The 17,779-nt window shown below is 45.2% G+C and overlaps 1 protein-coding gene across 1 annotated transcript in view; it reads right to left on the bottom strand.

The window, feature by feature from the left end:
- Window positions 1-17,779, bottom strand: part of LOC119978038 (diphosphoinositol polyphosphate phosphohydrolase 1) — a 68,705-nt gene that overhangs the window by 26,954 nt on the left and 23,972 nt on the right. Inside the window, exon 2 of the mRNA XM_038819370.1 lies at window positions 14,572-14,682. Coding sequence (XP_038675298.1) covers window positions 14,572-14,682 — 111 coding nt within the window. The remainder of the gene's footprint in view (window positions 1-14,571; window positions 14,683-17,779) is intronic.

The following is a 17,779-nucleotide window of genomic DNA, read 5'->3' as shown; positions in this document are numbered from 1 at the left end:
GTACCTGAAATCGTTTTCCCTTACCAGACCAAATTTCTCCTCCAAGCTCCTCAAACTCGCAAAGCTCCCCTCCAGGAACATATTGCCCACCCTCCCCACCCCCGCCATGCTAGAAACCCCCCATCCATACTCCCGGGGGCAAACCGATGGTTGTCACAGATTGGCGCCCAAACAGACGCCCCCACCTCCCCTACATGCCTCCTCCACTAGCCCCATATCCGCAGGGTCGCCACCACTACCGGGCTGGTGGAGTACCTGGCCGGCGGCAGCGGTAGAGGAGCCGTGACCAGGGCTGCCAAGCTGGTGCCCCTGCACGAAACCGCCTCCACCCGCTCCCAGACAGACCCCGTACCCACCATCCACTTCCTTATCATAGCGATGTTAGCCGCCCAGTAATAGTTAATCAGACTCGGCAATGCCAGCCCTCCCTCGCTGCGGCTCCTCTCAAGCATCGCCTTCTTCACCCGCGGGGATTTTCCCGCCCAGACAAAGCTCATGATAATCTTGTTAACCCTTTTGAAGAAGGACTGCGGGATAAAGATTGGGAGGCACTGAAAAATGAACAGGAATCCAGGGAGGATTGCCATCTTTACAGTCTGCACCCTCCCTGCCAGCAACAGCAGGAGTGCATCCCATCTCCGAAACTCTCCCTTCATTTGTTCCACCACCCTGGTCAAATTTATCTTGTGCAGCCTGCCCCAGTCTCGCGCCACCTGGATCCCCAAGCACCGGAAATTTTCCTCAACCAGCCTAAATGGTAGCCCTCTCAATCTGTTCTCCTGGCCCCTTGCCTGCACCACAAACATTTCACTCTTGTCCATATTTAATTTGTATCCCGAGAACGGGCCGAACTTCCTCAATGTGTCCAGTATACTTTCCATCCCGGCCAATGGGTCCGACACGCACAGGAGCAGGTCGTCCGCATAGAGAGAGACCCTATGTTCCACCCCGCCCCTAACCATCCCCTTCCATCCCTTTGCAGCTCTCAGTGCTATCGCCAGCGGCTCTATGGCCAGCGCAAACAGCAGCGGGGAGAGCGGACAGCCCATCTGGTCCCGCGGTATAGTCTAAAATACTCTGACACTTCTCCGTTTGTCCTGACGCTGGCCTTTGGGGCCTGATAAAATAGCTTGATCCAATTCACCAGTCCCTCCCCGAACCCAAACCGTCCGAGCACCTCCCATAGATAGCCCCACTCCACCTGGTCGATGGCCTTCTCGGCATCCATCGCCACCACTACCTCCACCTTCTTGCCCGTCGGGGGCATCATTATCACATTGAGTAATCTTCTCAAGTTGGCCGACAGCTGCCTGCCTTTCACGAACCCAGCTTGGTCATCCCCAATCACCTCCGGTACACAGTCCTCAATTCTAATCGCCAGGACCTTTGCATCTACATTGATCAGGGAGATTGGCCTGTATGACCGCACGTTTCCGGGTCCTTACCCCGCTTCAATATCAGTGATATGGTGGCTTGCGACATCAGCGGCGGCAGAGTCCCTCTGTCCCTTGCCTCGTTAAAAACCCTCGCCAAGACCGGACCCATTAACTCAGAGAACTTCTTATAAAACTCTACTGGGTATCCATCCGGCCCCGGGGCTTTCCCCGACTGCATGGCCTTTAGGCCCCCCAATACCTCCTCCACTCTAATCGGGGTCCCCAGCCCATCCACTCGCCCCCCGCCTACTGTTGGAAATGTTAACACATCCAGAAACCTTTTCATCTCCTCCGGTTCTTCCGGGGGCTCCCAAGTGTACAGCTTGCCATAGAAGTTCCAGAATACCTTATTCAATCCTGCCGGGTCCTCCACTCTGCACTCCTCCCCATCCATCACTCTACTTATTTCCCTGGCCGCCTCCCTCTTCCCGTGAACAATCTACTGGCCTTTTCCCCATGCTCGTACACCACACCCCTCGCCTTCCTAAGCTGTTCCACGGCCCTACTCGGGGATAGCACCCCCAGTTCCGCCTGTAGTCTCTACCTCTCTCCGAGTCGATCCTCCCCCAGGGACTCAGTGTGTTCCTCATCTATCTGACACATTTCCCTAACCAATCTGTCCATCTCTGCCCAGTCCGCCTTGGCCCGGTGGGCCCCAATTGAGATCAACTCTCCCCGCACTACTGCCTTCAGCACCTCCCACAGGGTCGTCGCTGAGACCTCCCCTGTATCATTCACCTGCAAGTAGTTTTGCATACGCCTCCGAAGCCTCTCAGATCCCCTCCTCCGACAACAGTCCCACGTCTAGCCTCCATTGTGGGCATTGGTGATTCACCCCTCCAACCTGCAGGTCTACCCAGTGCGGGGCATGGTCCGAGATAGTGATTGCCGAATATTCCATGTTCTTTACCTCCCCTATACAATCCCTGCTTAGGACAAAGAAGTCTATCCTAGAATATACTTTATGGACGTGAGAGTAAAACGAGTAGCCCCTTCCCGTCGGCTGTCTAGCTCTCCAGGGGTCCACTGCCCCCATTTGCTCCATAAACCCTTTCAGCTCCCTTGCCATTGCTGAGAGTCTACCCGTTCTGGGACACGACCAATCCAGCCACGGGTCAAGGACCATCTTAAAGTCTCTCTTTCCCCCCCCCCCCGGAGCAACATCCCCAAGTAACCCCACCCCTGCCGCCCATTGGCTGTATTCTCCCCCTCCCCGACTCCCTTGACTAGCCAATCTGCTAGCCCGGTGACTCATCATTCCGGTGCCCCCGTCTCATTCCCATTGTTTCCCCGTCCTCATCCCCGGCGCCCCATCCCCCTCTCCAACCCGCTGGAGCATGAAGGCACAGGAAGACATGAACATCAATAAAACAAAAACCCCCAACCCACGTACTTAACCCCCCTCGCTGACCGGCCACCCTTGGTTACCATACCGGCTCCAGTGCACTCAGCGAGCCCCACAAAAAGTAAAAATCCACACGAGAAGGAAAAAACAGAAAAAAAAAGGAAGACAAAAAAAAACCAGTAACCAAAAACAAAGGGAAGAGTCCCAACTGTCCCGCATGGCACCTTTAACCCAGCAAGCCGTTGAACAGCAGTCCAGGCACTTTCAGCGTCCTTTCATACGATAGTTCTCTGGTCCTAATTCACGCCAGTGGGACCTCTTTTCGGGACCAGCCCTGATCCCTCGCAAAGTCCATCGCTTTTTCGGGCTCGGAGACGTAGTGGTGTTGACTCTGATGTGTGACCCAAAGACGGCCAGGAACAGCAGACCAAATTTCACGTGCTTCTTGAACAGCACCTCCTTGACTTGTTTAAAGGCTGCTCGCCGCCGAGCCACCTCCTGGCTTAGGTCCTGGTATATACTGAGAACACTGTTGTTCCACGTGCTGCTCCTGGCGCTCTTCGCCCACCGCAGCACCCGCTCCTTGCCCACGAACCTGTGGAACCTGATCACCATCGCCGGCCGGGGGGTGGGGGCGCGCGGCCGCCCCTGCCTCGCCTGCACTCTGTATGCCCCCTCCAGCTCCGGCGGTCGCGGAAAGGCTTCAGCCCCCATCAGCTGCATCAACGGGTCTGCTACAAACGCTGCGGCATCAGCTCCCTCAGGGAGGCCGATGATCCTCATATTATTCCTGGGAGCTCTATTCTCCAACTCCTCCACTCGGTCCAGCAGTCTTCTTTGCCGCTCCTTCAGCCCTTCGATTTCTGACACCGCAATCGTCTGCGCATCCCCCTGCTCCTCCATCACCTCTCCCAGCTCCTTAACTTTTACATCTTGAGCATCCAGCCTCTGATTCAGCTGATCCACTGCCTTCTGAAGTGGGTCCAAGTTGTCCCGCTTCAGCGACTCAAAACTGCTTTTCATCACTTGCAGCATGTTATCCAGCGCCTGTTGGATTGCTGTGTCCGAGGTCCGTGTGTCCACCATCTTAGGTTCCAGGTCAGCTTGCCCTGCTCCTTGCCTTTGTCCCTTTCTCTCTCTCTTCCTGGCTCCCGCATTACATGCAGTGCAGCCCGCTCCCCCGCACTTCCGCGGCCGCCTTTTTGCCACTCCACAGCCCCGCTATCGCGGGGAATCAGCCCCTAAAGCCCCGCCGGAGTGAGAGCCCTCCGAATGTGCGGCTCACTCGATCATTGCCGCCACCGGAAGTCGTGCCAAACATACTTAACGTAAACTAGCAAGGTTAAAAAATCTGAAATGTTGTATCAAGAACTCGTGTGCTGACTTTAAACAAAAAATAAGCTGGACTTCTAAATTCTCAACAGTATCAGAAATTCGGCAAGCCACTGTGTTATCACTAAGTTGGATGCATTTCAGTAGGCACTATGTCAAATACTGCAGGGAGAATTAACCTCTCTGCTACGGTGTGGGGCATTTCCCCTTTAGCTACTGGTAAGCTACCATGTTAAAGGCTAATTGTGCTTTGTCTTTCAATGTTGCTTTTCTGCCAAGGATTTCAGCTGATGTTTTAAATTCGCACTGCACTCTTTGAAAATGCCATGCTTAGTCTTCAAATGCCTGTGAAGCTTTGAGGGTTTTATACTCTCATTTTCCAGACATGTTACACACATGTGCTTTGTACCCTAATTTACATTGGCTCAATTAACAAAGCCATATCATAAGCAATCATCTTTATACTGCATTGTTCCCGATTTCAGTTATGTCTTTGTTCGCTGTTCATCAGAGAGGCCTTGGAAATCTGTAAAGAGCTGTACTGAAACGGATGTGTATTTTCACTTGTTTGCCAATCACCTGAAGATTTACAAATGCTTCAAGGCCGCAGAGAGCAATGTGAATCTATTTATACATGCGTGATAATAGAAGATCTGCAGTTGAAGCTGCAGAGGAAACGGAAAATGGTAAGACGCAACAGTTACTTGTGTCTGTGGAGTCTGAAGACAGGTGAAACAGCAAAGAGAACGTAATGGACTTGAACTTCCGTGGAGTTGGACTGCCACTCCACTCCCTCATTTTTTTTTCAGACCTCAAAACCTTTTTGATTCTTTCATGTTCAACCTGGTCAGTCTGGGTCAGTACAAAAAGTTCCCCCACAAGTTAGAAATTATTATAATTTCTTCTATTTTTTATGGGTAACTACTGATGTAACACAGTTGCAACCATCTGAAGTTTGTGTTTAAAACCACATTTTCAGATGGCTCTTGCTGCAGGGCAATTTCCCAGGCAATTTGGTGTGCAAACCTCCCAGGGAACTTCCAGCGCATCTTTTGCCCCCCCCCCCCCCCCCCCCCCCAATTACACCGTCCTGAAGCTCAGAACTGACAGCCCATCAATTTCTGGAAGTGGAGGTTCCATTCCAGTAAGATACTTAGTTTCAAATGACTGGTGTGTAGAAAATTTTAATCTACTCCAAAACCGTGGATCAAATCGATGCTGCCACCTCTTTGTCCCAAGTGAGGAACAATTCTAAACATTTATAACTGGCACATGTGTGATTTGCCCGTTATATGCAAGGACCAATATAAGATAGAAGTAATATACACAGGAGCAAACCTCTTTTTTGACGAACCCTAGAGTTGACCAAGGAACCAGAACTCCTCAACACCACCTGCATGAAAACGATAAGATAATGTCATGCAAGCTGATATAACGTTTGGCTAGCCTTTAATATAGGGTTCAAGAGAAGGCATTCTGTTGTTCATGGCCCTGAAAATGTAATTTAAGAATTTGGTGTATGTAATTTAAGAATGTAACAATGTTATAGATCAAGACTATGAGGTGAAAGTTAGTGAGCATTACAATATATTACTGCTTAAAATAAGAGATAACTTTGAAACTGACATTAATTAAAACGATTAGTGGATATCCGTTTTGGCCAAAGGAGACTTCCTATTTTAAACGTGAATATTAAGAATTGGCGACTGTACTTAATTATGGCTAACCTAATGATCAAGTTCAAGATGATCTATGAAAACTATTTCCAGTTCTCCTTTCTATGTTTTTTTTCATTCTCACTTCTGTTAATATATTTAGATTTGTTGATGAACTTGGTATATTTTTCTCTGTTGTGCAGAATTTGGAAATCTACCTCATCTGAACTCTCAAAAAACCCAGAGCACACGTTATGGGTTAGGGTGGAATTTCACTTGTGGGTTCTCCCACTTGTCTGGAAGAGTCAGGCCAACAGCATAAATGAAATTTGCCTCCACTAACCTGATTGACACTTCAAGAATTCCTTAATCTTATTCCAATTTAAAGCCAAACTCAGAAGCAAAGAATTTACATGCAATGCTATAATTAAACTATTGATGAGTGGGAAGATTTCAGATTACTCAAATAGCCAAACCCATAAATTGTCATGGACTACCATTTTGGAATGTACTCGATTCTAGATTGAACCAAATATCACACTGCAACAGTTTCCTGAGCATACAACAGACACACGAATTTGAGGAGAATCAAATGATAGTTACTTTGCTGTTCAAATTCCCAGCTCTCATCAATTGCTGGTTTAATAAACACCAATGTAAACAAAAAAAAAAAAAAGAAAGCAATCCTAAAATGCCAGTGCTAAGCTTATTATCTGGGCGGAACTCAGGGTAGGAACTGGTTGGATCAAATCTTTAAAACCGTTTTTACACACAATTCCCACTACCTCCCCCAACCAGATAGATATCACAAGAATAGGAGAATGGCATAATCTACTGGAATTCTCATCAATTAATCCTTTGAAAACCCTAACACTTTAGCATGGCCATATACACTATCAGGTCAGGAATCAATCCTGACGTTAAGTGGAACACAGTGTGCAAAGGGTCTATTATCCAATGTCTGCCTTTGGGAAAATAGGATGCTTCAATTGAGCAAACTGTTAGTGTTGGCGACATACAGTGGCAGTTCCCTTAAAGTTGCGGCAAAAAGCCACTCCCATATTGCTCCACCCCATAGCAGCAAATTCAAATGTTCCTAACACTGATTCAAGTTTGAAATAGGTCTTCCAAACCCCATTCCTACTCGATCAAAGATTCACAATGTATTGCTGAAAATAGACATATCATCAAAGCTTTCTGTCTTGCACTCATCAGGATAACTCATACAAATTTCCAACAGGAACATGGAACAACAATTTATACTGCATGTGAAGAGTGCTGATTGGTTGGCAATTGGACTCGGATTGGTAGAGGCATTGCCATGCAGCACTGAACTGCCCAGTCTTGTTAAAATTCAAACTGGGCAGATTGACAAGATTGGTCAAGGCATTGCCCTGGGGAATGACTGTTCCCTAAACTTGCTACAATGCTGTGGCATGGCGGCAATGCCTACTCCAGTTACTACGACCTTTGACACGGAGAAATTACTGAACCGGTCACAATGTTTAATAAGGTTGAAAGCATCAATTTTCTGCAACTGATATTGGTTACATCAAGTTCGGACATTTTGGTGGAAGAGAGTTTAATGACCATGATCAAGGATTCCAGTTAAAATGTCAACCTGTTCTCAGTGGTAACATCATCACCTTAGAAAAGGATCATGGTCTCAAGACCACTCCAGAGACTGAAACACATAATCTAGACTGACATATCACTGCACTGAGGGACTGCTGTATTGTCAAAGATGCTGATACAGCAATAAACCATCCAATACTCCATGGCACTATGTGGCAAGCAGGGGAGCTTTCACCTAGTTTTGGCCGAACTTTCTCCCTTGACTAACAGAATCAAAAACAAATGATCTTGTAATTTATCTTACTAGTCTTTGTGGGACATTGCTATGAACAAATTGATTGCTATATCCCACTACATTGCAACAGTAGCCACACTTGAAAATACTTAATTGTATTTCATGAACAAAATACTTAATTGCTGCACTTTGGGATGTCCCAAAGGCACCAGGGGCTGGTTTCGCACAGTGGGCTAAACAACTGGCTTGTAATGCAGAACAATGCCAGCAGCGCGGGTTCAATTAATTCCGCCTCCCTGAACAGGCGGCAGAATGTAGCGACGAGGGGCTTTTCACAGCAACATCATCGAAGCCTACTTGTGACAACAAACGATTATTATATAAATGCAAGCCGTCTCTATGAAAAATAAAGGGCTGGATTCTCTGTTGGCGGGGCGCTCCGTTTTGCCAGCAGCCCGGGGGTTTCCTGACGGCATGGGGCTGCCCCACAATGGGAAACCCCATTGACTAACCTGCGTAACTGAGCATCCCACCGGCAGAGTAAAACAGAAATGCGGCGGGGCGGAGAATCCAGCCCAAAGATTATGCTTGCATAAACTTTCTAAAATTCCTAACTATACTATATCTGGCTCCAGAAGCAGGAAAGCAGAGATGTCACCTTTGTTGTTGGCAAGTCATCTGTCCTCAGTAGTCTACATTGGTTGCTATAGAAACCAGTTGATCACATCTCAATAGATATGCATTAAATGTTTTGATGCTCCGTTACGCAGGCTAGTCAATGGGGTTTCCATTGTGGGGCAGCCCGTCGATGGAGAATGCAGCCCTTTTTTTTGTCATATTTTCTTTGCTGTATCTACATTTTTTCCATGCGATTACAATACTGCTATATCAGTAACTGTACAGAGCTCTATAATTCTATTAGCCTTTCTCTGTTTAAGCTACAGACCTCTCATCCATTATACAGAGACAGGACTAAAATAGCTTCAATTCATGAAAAGCTGATGGTCAACACAGGGTGGGTACAGCCAAAAATCTCTTTACAATAACTCATTCTGTTTATACATAAATCTTTGAGCTGGAAGCTCATTATTCCATTGGCTTTTGTATTTTCAAGTTATATGTTATAAATTATAATTTTTTTTACCAGGTCAACCCAATTAGAATGATGTCAAATAATTTTCTAGCTAGTGTTTGTGATGGTTAAGTAATAGTAGAAAAAACAAACCAAACCACGAGTGCAAAGTTTAATGGTTTATTGGAGATCAGTATCTTAGCTTTTTTTGGAAGCTGTAAGCAACATTCGTTTACACCAATGAACCATGTGCTTTGCACATAATCTAGACTGGCTTAAACCAGTTTCTTTCTGGCATCTGCTTGGCTGCAGAGGCAATGTGCGGAGGTATTTAACCTATTGTTTTCATAGCAACCAGAATTTAACAATCATTCTTCGGCGCATCTCTCATAAGCAAGGCCTAAAAACAAATGTATTCATCCCCATGGTTTAATTCTATTTCCTTGGATGTGATCTTCCTCAACTTTAGTGCCCTAGATTCTGGCAACACTGCAAACCACAGATGGCCAACAGGAAGAAGTGTGTTAAACATCTATTTTCCACAAGTAACTGGTGCAGCAGTGAAAATTCTGTTATTTTAAAAACCAAGTGCAAACAAAGGCCATCACATTTAAACTGTGTAGCTGTCATCACATCTATAATTTGTGATTTTCTTGTCTCCTGGTCTCAAAGGTTCCAGAGCTGCTGCCGCCTTAATATTTCCTCCCAAAATCCCAGTATGCCAACTGTTATGGGCCAGGGTTTAGAAAACTCCAAAGGAGTTCACCTGACTGTTTATCGATTTTGGTTACGACGAGTAACAAGGGCCTGCCTTTCAGGTGTTATTCAGAGGCCTCAAGCACTTTTCATCAAAAACAAGCTTTATTCTACGAATGTAGTTAACATTTTTATAAACACACACAGTAAGCATTTTTATGAACTACAAACATAAATACCCCACACAGCTACAGTAATCTATGTATCATCCTTAATAAACTTCCCCTTTTAACTGTTCCAATTTAATAACAAGATCCCATGAATCAGAAACCCCTTTTCAAAGGTGTGGCCCAAAACAGGGCACTCTTATTATCTTTAAGACTTGGTATGGATACACATGTTTCCTTTCCAAAACAGCAGGTTTGAATTCCTTCCAGAAAACAGTTATCACTTTTAAGTTATCAAGTAATCTGGAAACAGCTTTTAAATGGAAGATAGAGAGACATGTCTTTCCAACCTGTGCAAACAAAACCAGGTCAAACTCAAAGCGAAAGTAAAACTCAGAGCCACAGCCCAGCTCCACCCACACAGTGACGCCACTGAAGCCATGTGAGAAGACAAAAACATTTTTAAAAAGGGACACTCCCATGACAACTTACTCACGATCAACCCCCTCTCTAATACTTGGCTGAACTTCAAAGATGGAATTCCTCGTCTTGCTCCCTTCTTTTTATAAGACTTTCATATCAAAGACTTTCATATCAAACGGTTGATTTATCTCTCCATCTTTCGTATTCTTTTCCGTAATATGGAATCCAATGCTATTGATCTTACCCTTCCCAAACAAACAATCGTTTGTGATCCATACCATAAATGTATCATTTTTTGTAGTTAAAAGTTACGGTGTTTTGGCATTACAGTGAGAGCCTAAGAGTATTTGAATATATTAGTGTAACAACTTGGATATAGCTCATTTAACATAATTAAACACTCCAAGGCATTTCACAGGAGTAATTATTAAACAAAATTGACATGAGCCAAATGAGGAAATGGGAGGACAGGTATTTTTGAAAAAGTAGGTTTGAAGGAACATGTTGAAATGAGAGGAAAGTAGAGGTTGACAGGTTGAGAGGATAAATTGCAGAGTCAAGGGCCTTGACAGCTAGGGGAGCAGTCATCAATGGTAAAGCAAAGAAATCAGGGTGCACAGAAGACCAGAATTTGAGGAGTGTAGAGATATCATAGAGCTGCAGCGGCCTGCAGAGAAGAAGAGTGGGGCCCTGAAGGAATTTGAAAACAAATAAGAGAATTTAAAAAATTGAGGTGCAGCTGAACCAGGAACCAACGTTGGACCAGGAACCAGCAAGAGGTAATGAATAACTGTGTCTTGTTGGGAGAGTTAGCAATAGATCCTTGGGTTATTCCAGAGAAAGTGATGTGGGGGCAAGAAGAAAGGCATGTGATTCCCCAGCTGACTGGACAGACAGGAATGGAAACAAGTAAGAACAGCCCACGAGCTGGACAGGAATGGTGGTGTTGAAGACAGATGTCAAGAGCAGTAACTCTGGAATTCAGCACTTTCATCCATGTTTAAACCTAGGCTGTAATAAAGTCTAGAGTTGAATCCCCTGTAGATGGAAAAGAGATCATTTCCATCAATTCAAGGGTACAGAATGAGGGAGGAAATGAGAACAATTGCAAGACGTTCATGACAAAGAACACAGAGAATTTTTTTTAAGGGAGGGTTTTGAAGCCATGGAATGTATTATTACCGTTAGTGACTGAACGTACACAGTACGTACATAGTAGACACAAGAATAATCAACAGAGAACGTTGACAAATGGTACATATCAACAATTAAGACTTGGCGCAGTTGATGGTTACAGGAAAGGGAATAATGGGATATTGGATTAGGCTGATGTGCATATATAGGGATGAACTCAGATGGACTGGATCAGAAGTTACTAAGTTAGAATTCTCTGAACATTCTTCTGCCCAAAATTGGTAGGTAGAAGTTAACCGAATTAGAGATTGGTTTTGGTCTTTAAAAAAAAAATTATTCTCCTTTTTCATATTTTCTCCCAAATTTGCACCCAACAACAATAAACAGTAAGCAGTAACGAAAACAACGTCAATCCCCATATCAACAACAACAATCCCACCCTCCCAACCAAACCCCCAAAAAGCAGCCCGCATGTTAACATAATCAAACAACAAAAAGGAATCAGGAATCGTGTATAGTCACCATTAACACATCAGTCCCTCTCCCCCAAACCCTCCTCCCATCCCCAATGATCGATGTAATCAAATTCTTGTAAGTGCATAATGAATAACGACCATGAATTGTAGAGCCCCTCTATCCTTCCCCTCAGTTCAAACTTAACCTTCTCAAGAGTTAATAATTCCAGCAGGTCCCCTTGCCACACCAGGGCACAGGGTGGAGAGGTTGCTCTCCATCCCAACAGGAGCCGCCTTCGGGTGATCAACGAGGCAAAGGCTACAACATCTGCCTCCGCACCCATTTCCAACTCCGACTGGTCCGACACCCCGAATATGGGGCGCGATTCTCCGCTCCCGTGCGGCATCGGGAAGGCCGTTGTGAACTCAGCCAAGTTTCACAACAGCACCAGAAGCCGCTCCTCGCACGGCGGCTGTGGGGAAAGAGTGCGTCCCTTGGAGACGCTGACCCGACGATCGGTGGGCACCCCTCCCGAGCACAGCCATGGTGCTCACTCCCCTCTCCGCCCCCCACAAGCCACAAATGAACCTTTGGCGCCATGTCCACGACGGCAGCAACCAGGTGTGGTTGCCGCCGGCGTGAACAGGTCGGGAACGTCAGGCCGCTCGGCCCATACGGGCTGGAGAATCAGCGGTCGCCGGGAGAAACGGCGAGCGGCGATTCTCCGAGCAGGGGGTGGCGTGTCGTGATTCGCCCGGCCCTCCCGCGATTCTCCCACCCGGCGTGGGGAGCGGAGAATCCAAAATAGCCCCATAAACCGCCGACACTACCACCTCCTCCAGCAATGTGGAGGCCAGCTCCAGCGGGAAGCTCTGTATCTCCTTTCTGGCAAAATCTCGAACTTGCATTTATCTGAACATATCCCCCTTCTCCAGCCCATACTTCGCTCCCAGCTCCTTCAATCCTTCAAACCGACACCCAAGAAACAAATCTTTTAGTGTCTTTAATCCCCTTCTCCTCCCATCTCTGAAAATTTCCATCCCACTTCCCTGGCTCAAATCTATGGAACCCCCAAATCGGCATTTCCCATGACCCTGCCCCCAACCCAAAGTGTTGGTGAAACTGCGTCCAAAATCTCAATGAAGCTGTTATTACCGGAATCCCTGAGTATTTCCCTGGGGCCATCGGGAGCGGCGCTGTTGCTAGCGCCTTCAGTCCCTGCCCCCTACACAAACTCTCCTCCATTCTGACTCACTGGGAATCAACCCCTCTGACCCATCTCCGCGCCGTCTCCACATTCACCACCCAGTAATAATACATCAGGTTCGGAAGACCCAAAGCCTCTGCCTGCCTTTCCCTCTGTAGCAGCATCTTTCCAACTCTGGCCACCTTCCTCCCCCATATGAACGATGTAATAATTCCTTCAATCTCTCTAAAAAATGCCTTTGGCAGGAAAATCAGCAGGCATTTAACCACCTGTACCCAACCCGCCAGTGTCAGAGGGAGACCATCCCACCTTGCCAGATCAGCTTTCACCCTCCCCACCAAACTAGAAATGTACCTATGGAGCCCTCGCCAATCCCGAGCAACCTGCACCCCCAGGTATCTAAAGTAACTCCCTACCTATGGTATGGCAGCCCCCCACCCCCAGTCAAGACACCACAAAATACTCACCTTGTCCAGATTTAATTTGTACCAAGAAAGACCAAAACACCCGAAGCAGCTCCAATATTCCCCCTATTGACACACTCGGTTCCTATACGTATAACAAGTCATCGGCATATAAGGACACCTTATGCTCCACCCCCACCCCCCCCCCCCCCCCCACTATCCCTTTCCATACCCTCGAATCTCTTAACGCGATGGCCAATGGCCCAATCGAGAGTGCAAACAGCAGGAGGGACATAGGACAGGCCTGCCTAGCGCCACGGTGGAGAGACAGGAATCCCAAGCTGATGCTATTTGTGTGGATGCTCACCCTCAGCTTTGAACATTATTCAAGGTCCCTGCACTACTATTCAATAACATAGTCACCAAGGCTTTCATACCTCCTTAGGATACCCAGCATGGTGGCACAGTGATTAGCACTGTTGTGTCACAGCGCCAGGGTCCCTCGTTTGATTCCCAGCTGGGATCAGTCTGTATGGAGTCTGCATGTTCTCCCTGTGTCTGCGTGGGTTTCCTCCGGGCGCCCCAGTTTCCTCACACAAGTCCCGAAATATTTGCTTGTTAGGTGAATTGGACATTCTGAATTCTCCCAGTGTAACCGGAGAGGTGCCAGAGTGTGGCGACTCGGGGCTTTTCACAGTAACTTCATTGCAGTGTTAATGTAAGCCTCCTTGTGACAATATCATTGTCCTCAGTACCAGGATGAAAACTGTGGAGGAAGGTTTGGAGCAAATTCAAGTCCTTGCCTGAAGCCAGTACCCCACTAGGTTTGTGCTTAGTCTAACACAGTTGATGCAGTGCATTGCATCATACTACAGCAGTGGAAACCCAATGAACCAGCAGGAATTTGACACGTGATGCTTTTCCAAATGAATGCTGTGACTTTTGAGTTACAATTTGAATGCCAATATTTGGAGCCATTGTGATGAACACAAAATCAGAGAAAGATAAACATGAGAAATCTTTTGATGTACAAGAAGAATTACAACAGTTGAGGCTTTAGCAAAGCATAATGAACCATCAGGAGTGCCCTTGATATATGGAGGTAGGGATATTACACAAGGTTATAACTATTCCTGGAATTCTCCAGCCCGGGTACTTGAAATTAATTTAGTGATATGCAAAATAATTTTTAAAATTTTTCCACTAGCTGCATCTGGAAATAAGTATCATGCAATTATGAACCATAGGTAGAGAGATCGGAAATTGCTATACTTCAGCTAGGTTTACACAAAGTCACATCAATTAAACAGATACAAATTTGAAGGAAGAATCTAACTTAATTCCAACAGAAGCCTGATTAACAATGAAAGAGTTATTAAAATTAGTTGATAGTGAAGCTTAAGAACACAGAACAAATGTGTGCTCTGTACGTACTTCTTCACAGACTTCCCGGACAGCTGCCACACTTGGTTCCTCATCAGGCTCCATGCCACCACCTGGCACAATCCATCTGTCTGGGTATCGACTGCTGCTGACCAACAGAACCTAGGATAAAAGAGTATTTAACTTAGGAAAAAGGGTACTGTGATTTTCTTCTCTCGTCTTCAATCACATTTGAAACAAATCAATTAAGCACACATGAAGAACATGCATTTTCCAAAAATAGTACCACACTGTGAAAGGAGGGCACCAGAAAACACAGGGTCAGCTTGTTACAGGCATTGCTCAAATAAAATATAAATCCTCTATCCTAGTTTTTGTCTGATACACAACAAACCATTCAAAGCATTAACTACCTACTAATCTTAACACTTTCAAAGGATATGCAAAAATTCAAGAAATTAGAAAATTAGACACTTTGTCAACTTTCCTTACTAATTCGGACCAATAGGTTTTGTCTTTTATGCCTTGCAGTTCGGTGCCTGTATCAATGTTTTTATTTTTGATACCAGTTATGTTAAGCAGACTTTTTTACAATATGATTAATCACAGAAGTTCCACTAAAATAATCCATTTAAAATAATCCACTAAGCCTGTCAATATTAATTTCCTATATTCTGGGCAGCACGGTGGCGCAGTGGTTAGCATTGTTGCCTACGGCGCTGAGGACCCGGGTTCGAATCCCGGCCCTGGGTCACTGTCCATGTGGAGTTTGCACATTCTTCCCGTGTCTGTGTGGGTTTCGCCCCCACAACCCAAAAGATGTGCAGGATAGGTGGATTGGCCACGCTAAATTGCCCCGTAATTGGAAAAAATAATTGGGTACTCTAAATTTAAAAAAAAAAAAATTTCCTATATTCAAATGTCTGCTCAAATCCTGTTTCTTCTGTTTTTCTCCGCAATCTTTAAATGTTGTGATTGCCAGAGGTGGTTATTGAATAAATCAGTTAATACAATATCCTAATGACTTATTTATGGTTGGGTGAAACAATCCTTCCCATCTCTCAATATATATTTTTAGCACATATCCAAAATAAATGTCCCTTTATTGCCACCTAGACTGATCCTCATACTCCACAATTTTGTTTTAAAACAAGAAAAAGGGCCCCACCCTCAATAGCTTAATCTTATTAGCTCATAACTCATGCAAACGACAACCAGTTTAAAGAATCAAAATGACGGTACAAACCCAGTTAATACAAATATTTTCTGAATGTTTTGAAATGTACAACCTTTTCCAGAAATATCTTTAGTGTAGACACTCCAAAGATTTTATACTTCTGCTGCTTGTGATGCACCAGCGCCTTTTAATATTTTATTGTGCAATCTCCTAATTCACAATATTGCATGCAACCTATAATAATAAAGATCAGTTTTTCTCTCTCTCTGGACCAGTTTCAGGGGTGGAAAATATTGACGATTTTACTTAGTGGGCAGCCTGATGCACATAGAGCATATAGAACAAGGGGGACTAGAGTGCATGGTGCTGATGGGGGTGGCAGTTGCAGGATGAAGGTTTGGTGGAGAACAAAAGCTGCACAGGTTAAAGGGAGCCCAAAGTTGCCCTGGTTGGGAGGGATCTGGCAGGACTGACAGGACAGATGAGACACGCATGGGAGGGAGGGATAGAATGATAGAATTGGTTGTGTGGCAAAGTGGCAGGGACAATTGTTTGATACAATTTATTATTCAAAAACCAAAATTCAACATTCAAAACAAGTTTTAGAAAAGTTATCAGATGGATTAAGAATACATCAGCATTGATTCTGTAGACAAAGTGGATATCTTTGATGATAAGATGCTGAAAATATAACTGGTGGATATCAAGAAAAGCATAATTATTCCTGGAATAACATTGAGCCCATCAGATGCTAACCTATCCTTTCAACTGGGAGAAAACAAGCTCCCAGTTAGATTTTCATATTCTATATCAGAATAGATTCTTTAAAAATTTTGTATTTATATCCTGTGTTTTCACACACTGCTTTGTGTTTCTCCCCCCCCCCCCCAAACCCCCCCCCCCCCAACCATTTCCCCCTCCCCCGAGTAAGTTTTGAGTCTGTTAAAGAACTGGAAATCCTGTTGCAACAAAAATACTAATTTGATCGCAAATGTTTTACAGGGCTCTGCTAGTTTGATAACATTCATGATTTCAGTACAATAAGCCACCAGAATCAAATGGAGGCGACATAGTCAACAGAAAGTCAGCCGAACAGCACACGAACATGTTGCCACATCTATAGATTACGTTATGGAAACTGAATCGACCCCTTTTTTGTGGTATATAGCAGCTGAAATCACTTTTATGGAAAACAGCTGGAAAAATATGTCAGTGGAAATAAGGCCAAAAAGACTTCAGCATCGAAAATGCCCTTAATGCACAACAACAATGGCTGGTCCAAATGTTCTAAAATGTGTGCCTCATTAAGGTCTCCAGAGCATTGTACCTGGAAATATACAACAGTATTTGTCTCCTACTGTTCTTCGCCTAAACACCATCAGCGTATCCTTCCATTTTTCTCTCACCCCCACGTACAAGGCAATTTAAAGGGAAAGCTAGATATGTTATTTGTTTCAATTACTTCATGTGGTGGTGGGTTCTACATTCTAACTATTCTCTGGTAGTTGCCTCAATTTCTGAATAGATTTACTTGTCACAATCTGATATTTATGACTCATAGTTCTCTTAGCTACTCATGTCCAAGGCAAGCTAAAATCGTGCTTCTCCTGAGTGAAAGAGGACAAAGTTATTTCTATTACGGAGGCAGGAATATCACTATTTCATAAGATTGAGAGACATGCCACTTACAGTCCCTGGTGACAACAAGGGGAACAAATGTCAAAATTGACAGGTCAGCTTTGGAAAACTATCAATATTCAGCAGTGAACATTTAACATTGTGATGAGAGATTGCCACGAATAAGAAAAAGCAGCAACCTGCATTTAAGCATATAGAGATCAATAAATGAGAGCTAAATCAACAAGTCAGAATTTGCAGACGGCATGGTGGTGCAGTGGCTAGCACTGCTGCCTCAAGGCACTGAGGACTGGGTTCGATCCAGGTCCCAGTACATGTGGAGTGTGCACTCTCACCGTGTCTGCATGGGCCTCACCCCCACAGCCCAAAGATGTGCAGGGTGGGTGGATTGACCATGCTAAATTGCCCCTTAATTGGAAAAAGAAATTGGGCACTTTCAATTTA

This window comes from Scyliorhinus canicula, chromosome 15, assembly GCF_902713615.1.
Source record: "Scyliorhinus canicula chromosome 15, sScyCan1.1, whole genome shotgun sequence".
In the NCBI taxonomy this organism is placed as follows: Eukaryota; Metazoa; Chordata; class Chondrichthyes; order Carcharhiniformes; family Scyliorhinidae; genus Scyliorhinus; species Scyliorhinus canicula.
This window is presented reverse-complemented; position numbering and strand designations above follow the sequence as displayed.